The sequence below is a fragment of the Callorhinus ursinus genome, unplaced genomic scaffold (assembly GCF_003265705.2).
Source record: "Callorhinus ursinus isolate GAN/ISIS: 27379988/994484 unplaced genomic scaffold, GSC_fseal_2.0 scaffold52, whole genome shotgun sequence".
NCBI classification, from domain to species: Eukaryota; Metazoa; Chordata; class Mammalia; order Carnivora; family Otariidae; genus Callorhinus; species Callorhinus ursinus.
Window position 1 is genome coordinate 9,603,767 of NW_027397114.1, and position 6,765 is coordinate 9,610,531.

The 6,765-nt window shown below is 38.8% G+C and overlaps 2 protein-coding genes across 2 annotated transcripts; both read right to left on the bottom strand.

Annotated features, from left to right (window-relative positions):
• Positions 1-215: 215 nt before the first annotated feature.
• On the bottom strand, positions 216-641 carry LOC112813901 (keratin-associated protein 9-3-like). Its single transcript, XM_025859140.1, has one exon. It carries the CDS (start codon positions 639-641, stop codon positions 216-218), a length of 426 nt encoding a protein of 141 aa, XP_025714925.1.
• A 2,222-nt stretch (positions 642-2,863) lies between these two features.
• Positions 2,864-3,289, bottom strand: LOC112814137 (keratin-associated protein 9-3-like). Its single transcript, XM_025859470.1, has one exon. It carries the CDS (start codon positions 3,287-3,289, stop codon positions 2,864-2,866), a length of 426 nt encoding a protein of 141 aa, XP_025715255.1.
• Positions 3,290-6,765: the final 3,476 nt, after the last annotated feature.

Consider the following 6,765-nt stretch of genomic DNA (forward strand, 5'->3'; position numbering starts at 1 on the left):
TAGTCAGCTGGTGTGTTCACAAGCATTTCTGTGTCGGCAGTGGACAGTCAGGGTATTCACTGCAGAATGAAATCAGATAAAACTCATATACTTGGTAGCCCCCATAACAAAAATGCGAATGGAAGTCTAAGAACTTGTGGTGGTCCAGGGGTGGTTGAGGAATTACGCTATTCAGATCTTGTGTCCTGGGCAACTGGAAATCAGCAGCCTGGCTTTCAGCAGGTGGGCTCACAACAGGTGGGCTGGCAGCAGTAGCAGCAGCAGGCTGGGCGGCAGCAGGACTGTCCACAGTAGGATGGGCGGCAGCAGGGGGCCTGGGCATGGTGCAGCTGGCAGCAGGTTGGGGGCGTACAGCTCACCACACAGCAGGGGGGCAGGCAGGTGTCCTCCACACGGCAGTCAGGGCGGCACCACCTGACTCGGCAGCTCACAGCTCCGCAGCCACCCTCCTGGCCACCACCAGTGCCACAGCTGGTCCCACCGCAGCTGGGCTGGCAGCAGGTTGGCTGGCAGCAGCTGGTCTGGCAGCTGGGCTGGCAGCAGCTGGTCTGGCAACCGCTGGGCTGGCAGCAGCTGGAGCCACAGTTCCCACTGGTGGAGCAGGTGGGAAATCCACAGAAGCTAGTGGAGCAGCAGGCCATGGTCAGGCGCTGGGTTGAGAGTTGGGTTGCTTGTAGGTGTTTTGGTGGTAAAATCTATGTCAGGCACGCCTTTTATATATCTGAGCCAGCTTCTACTTATAAAATTCTTAACATCCTTGTTTTTGTTTAAATTTGTTCCTCATTGGTTCTCTGATTGGCTTACATTGAAATACTTATGACCCATTATAAGCAGCAGTTTAGAAATTACTTTGTTTTATAGTTTCATTTGGACTCCTCATATTGGTCCTTTGCTCTTTGGAATACATTTGTGGTTTTCCATGTTCAAAGAGTCCTTCCATTTTAGTCCACGTCAACACCCTCATTTTGTAGAGGTGGTTATTTCACGTGACACTCTGTCCATATGTCTAAGGCTAAGGCTAATTGTGCTCTTAGGTTTAACTATTATTTTTTCCTTCTGTCTGTACAGACTGAATTCTGTTGAATTTAGGCCAGTGGAACATCCCCTGAATTGAAGAGTACCTTTGGTCATACGTAATTAAAAGCTTCCCACTAATTTACTCCAACATCAAATCAAATTACTATTATAGTTCCTTTGATTTCAATCAGTTTGAAATATGTAAATATTATTCATATTCTAGGTCAGAAATCTTTTCTTGTGAACAAGTGACAGTTTATATAAAGGTATCTTGCAGAGTGCTTAGCTTCAGGTAGAACTTTAATAAATGCTTACCAAATCTGATTTTGAATGGGTGGAGTAAAAGACATGATTCATGGACACATGTACCGCTTGTAAATGATTTAATAGAACTTTCAAGCTGTAGTGCCTCTCATGGAGGAGTCTTTGTTATTGTCCAAAGAGAGTAGGAAGTGATGAAATATTTCTCTACTGCTGGAATATTTGAACCAAGTCTCAGGGAAAAGCATCTGGGAGTTATGACATTTTGAAGAATGTACTGCCATCTACTACTATATTCTTTGAAATGCATTTGATCTAGCATTGTCAATTATGTTTGATCTGTCATTGCTACCAATTAAATGATAGAGGTAAGTGCTGGGAGCTTGTAAATAACTTGAACAATATTTTTCATAAAGTGTCCTATATTTTGTTCTATTGTATTTTATATATTGCACTAAAATACTTAATGTGGAATTAAAAAATTAAATGGCAAAAGTATTTTTTTTTTGTTCTAGATTTATGTTAACTTCCTAAGAGAACATCTTTCAAATTGGTTGCAAAGTGCAACATACATAGTTTGAGATTTCTAATGCATGTGTCTGACCAATGGTGATGGTAGAACTCACAGGGTATCTCCCTGGCTCTTTGTTCTACCCTCATTTAGACGAGAGATATATTTTATAAGAACTCAAGTAAATGGAGATGAGCGTTGGGAGTTGAAACTTGGAGAACAATTTGGGGATGAGTGTGAAGAATATAATAGGCTAAGACATAGGAATTAAACCTAAATGCTTTTGGAAAATAGTATCTAAAAGATAGTATCTGGTAGATGTTTTAAAATTTACTTAGTAAGTAATATAATCTTTAGATATTAGGCACACATGAAGGAGAACATCTAGTGTATAAACTGAAAGGAGATTAAAATAGTAGAGGTAGGTTAGAAATCCCATAGATTTGAGCAACCTGAAAATTTTAGCCAAAAGTTACTTTACTGGTTTAGACCTAATCATAATAGGTTAGAACATTTTAAGTATTTGAATAACAATGAAGATATTTAATGCATGGAGCATTTTATTAACTGATGGATTTAAGCATAATGTAATTAGTATTTAATCTTTCTGATTTAGACTTTATGTTTATGCTTTAGGATTATTATCAAAAGGCAAATCCACTCTTCTTGAATTCCAGCTAAAGATGGACAAGCTTAGAGGTAGAGGGAAGAAAATAACTCAGTTTGCTTTACACATTTAAACATTTTATTTGAAATTAAAGGGATATTCAAGGAGAAAGCAGGTCTGAAAATACATCGGGATCAGGAGATAGGGAGGAGACCAGAGATGTCACTGAATTGAAGAAATACCCTACGCTGGTGCCTTTTCCAGCAAGGCAGGATATCTAGATACTCTAATACATGCTTTTAGTGTGCTAATTCAACACATCCAAGAGGGTCCTAAGACCCATTATTTCTGAGTAGCTTAGAAACATCATAATACTTAGCATGGGAGTAAAATTGAACCCTTCTTCAGAGATCAGAGTGGATTGTTTAGTTTCCCCTTTCATTCTTAATTAATCAGCAGCCTGGCTTTCAGCAGGTGGGCTCACAACAGGTGGGCTGGCAGCAGTAGCAGCAGCAGGCTGGGCGGCAGCAGGACTGTCCACAGTAGGATGGGCGGCAGCAGGGGGCCTGGGCATGGTGCAGCTGGCAGCAGGTTGGGGGCGTGCAGCTCACCACACAGCAAGGGGGCAGGCAGGTGTCCTCCACGCGGCAGTCAGGGCGGCACCACCTGACTCGGCAGCTCACAGCTCCGCAGCCACCCTCCTGGCCACCACCAGTGCCACAGCTGGTCCCACCGCAGCTGGGCTGGCAGCAGGTTGGCTGGCAGCAGCTGGTCTGGCAGCTGGGCTGGCAGCAGCTGGTCTGGCAACCGCTGGGCTGGCAGCAGCTGGAGCCACAGTTCCCACTGGTGGAGCAGGTGGGAAATCCACAGAAGCTAGTGGAGCAGCAGGCCATGGTCAGGCGCTGGGTTGAGAGTTGGGTTGTTCAGAGAAGTTTTTGAGTTTTGGCTGCACCTTCTACATCTGGCCTTTTATATATTTCCTAGAGCTGCATATTTCCCTGACATTCAGTATTGTTCCTTGATACCATTTGCAAAGTAAGTCTCTGATTGGCCGATCCCTGAGTTGTTTAGAAAGTTATTAATAGCATTTCAACAGCCTACTTTGGTCATTATTCAGTTAAGTCTCATTATATTTCTTCTTTGCCCTCTGGATCATTATGGAATCCAATCAGTAACACCTCTTTATGCAAATCACATGACAGACTAGAGTTGGGCCAACCCTGGCTTGCTTTGTCATACCTTTGTTAACCTGTAGGCCAAGTTTATCTAAACTGAGCATTTTCTTCCTAAGTAGTCGCTAAATTAAGGATCAGGACTTCATAAATAGAATTTGTTAAGACTTGGAATGACTAACATTAGTGTCATCAAAACATGAGCTATCTAAATTAATCAACATCCAAAGCACTATGCCTTTCTAGAATCTGTTTGTGCAAGTTATAGGATACTAAGAGCTCTAACCAGTATTTTTGCCTTCAGCCATCAGTGTACATATTCCCAGTTGAAACCCTTAATGACTTTTGCTGGTAACTTGTTTTCTGACTCTACTAAATTAAAAATATATGCTAGTAATGAATACGTGTTTTAACAAGTCAAACAGTACACAGACATATAAAGAAATTTAGTATTTTTTCCTCTCTTCCCCAAAACACCCATCCCCTCTACAACTAGTACTTCAGAAATAATAAATATTAACAGTTTGGTGCATATTCTTTGACACCTTTCTCCCTGCTTTTACGGACATAAACCAGCATAGATAGATAGATAGATCATCTAAGTAAAAGTTGGTCTATATGTATTTTTAAAAAGTTTTAATTATACTAAAATACACATAATATGAAATTTACCATCTTAACCATTTAAGTGCACTGTTCACTAGTGTGAAGTACATTCACATTGGTGTGCAATCTTGAGAACTCTTTTTAACCTCCAAAACTGAAACTCTTTGTCCATTAAAGGACAACCTTTCCATTCTCTCCTCCCTAGGCCTTTGGTAACCACTTTTTCACTCTTTGTTTAGATGAATTTGACCAACCTAGGTGCCACATATAAGTGAAATTATCCAGTATGTCTTTTTAATGAATGGCTTATTTCACTTGGCATACTGTCCTCAAGATTCATCCATGTTATAGAATGTATGAGAATTTCCTTCCTTTTTAAGGCTGAATAATATTCCTTTGTTTGTATATACCACAATTTGTTTATCCATTGATGGACACTTGGGCTGCTTCCAACCTTTTGGCTATTGTGATTAATGCCCATACTACTCAAAGCAATTTACAGATTTTAAGTTTTCTGGGTAACAGCCATACTATTTCCCATAGTGGCTGCTCATTTCCATCAACAGTACACAAGTGTTCCAATTTCTCCACATCCTTGCCAGCACTTTTTGGGTTTTTTGAGATTAGACATTCTAGTGGGTATGAGGTTGTATGTCATTGTGGTTTTGATTTGCATTTTTGTAATGACTGATGATATGAAACATTTTTTAATATGCTTGTTGGCTGTTTATTTATCTTTTTTGGAGAAATGTCCATTCATGACCTTTGCCCAATTTTTAATTGTTGCGTTGTAGGAGTTCTTCATATATTCTAGATATTAGCTTCTTATCAGATATATGATTTACAAATCTTTCTCCCTTTCTGTAGATTGAATTTTCATTTTGTTCGTTGGTCCTTTGCAAAATTTTTAATTTTGATATAGTTCAATTTATGTGTTTTCTACTTTTGTTGTGTATGCTTTTGGTGTCATATCCAAGAAATCACTGCCAAATCCAATGTCATGAACATTTCCCCCTGTGTTTTCTTCTAAGAGTTTTACAGTTTTAGCTCCTAACTTTAGGTTTTTTATCCATCTTCAATTAATTTTTGTGTATGGTGTAATGTAAGGGTCCACCTTCATTCTTTTGCATGTGGATATCCGCTTTTCCCAGCACCATTTGTTGAAAAGACTGTGCTTCCCCATTGAATGGTTTTGACACTCTTGTTGAAAATTATTTGACTGTACATATAAAGGTTTCTTTCTGGGCTCTTTCTCCTATTTCATTTGTCTATATGACTGCCTTTATGCCAGTACCATGCTGTTTTGAATACTGTAGCTTTGTAATATAGTTTGAAGTCAGGAAGTATGATGCCTCCAGCTTTGTTCCTCTTTCTCAAGATTGATTTGGCTATTCAGAGTCTTTTGTGGTTCCATACAGGTTTTTGGATGTTTCTTTTTTCTATTTCTGTGAAAAATACCATTGAAATTTTGATACTGATTGCATTGAATCTGTAAATTGCTTTGAGTAGTATGGGTATTTTAACAGTACTGATACTCCTGATTCATGAGCATGGAATACTTTTCCATTTATTTGTGTCTTCTTTAATTTCTTTCATCAATGTCTTCTAGTTTTCAGTACACAGATCTTTCATCTCCTTGGTTAAATTTATTACTAAGTATTTTTCTCTTTTTTAAATTTATTTTATTTATTATTTTTTAAGAGAGAGAGCAGCGGGGAGGGGCAGAGGGAGAGAGAGAGAATCTTAAGCAGGCTCCATGCCCAGTGCAGACTCTGATGTGGGGCTCGATCTCACGACCCTGAAATCATGACCTGAGCTGAAATCAAGAGTCTGGCAATTAACTAACTGAGCCACCCAGCACCCCTTAATTTCTCTTTCTGATAGATTGTTGTTAGTATATAGAAATGCAGCTGATTTGTATATTGATTTTTGTATCCTACAACTCTACTGAATTTGTTTAGTTTAACCATTTTCTTATTCTTTTTTTTTTTTTTTTTGTGGAGTCCTTAGGATTTTCTATATATCATATCATGTCATCTGCAAGTAGGGACAATTTTACTTTTTTATTTCTTATTTGGATGCTGTTTACTTCTTTTTCTTGCCTAATTGCTCTACCTGGGACTTCTAGTACTATGATAAAGAGAATAAATAAAAGTGGGCACCCTTCTCTTTTTCCTCATCTTAGGGCAAAAGCTTTCAGTCTTTTACCACTGAGTATGATGTTAGTTTGGGCTTTCATATTTGGCTTTTATTAGGCTGACATAGTTTCCTTCTATTCCTAGTTTGTTGAGTGTTTTGTTTTCTGTTTTTTTTTATTATGAAAGAGTGTTGAATTTCATCAAATTCTTTTCTCCATCTATTGAGATAACCATGTGTTTTCCCCCCTTTATTCTGTTATGTGATATATTACACTGATTTTTTTTTCTGTTGAACCATCCTTGCATTCTAGGATAATATCCCATTAGGTCATGGTGTGTAACCTTTTTAATGTACTGTTGAATTCTGTTTGATAGTATTTTGTTGAATATTGCATCAGTATTCATCAGGGATATTGGTCTCTAGTTTTCTCTTCTGTAGTGTCTTTGGCTTTG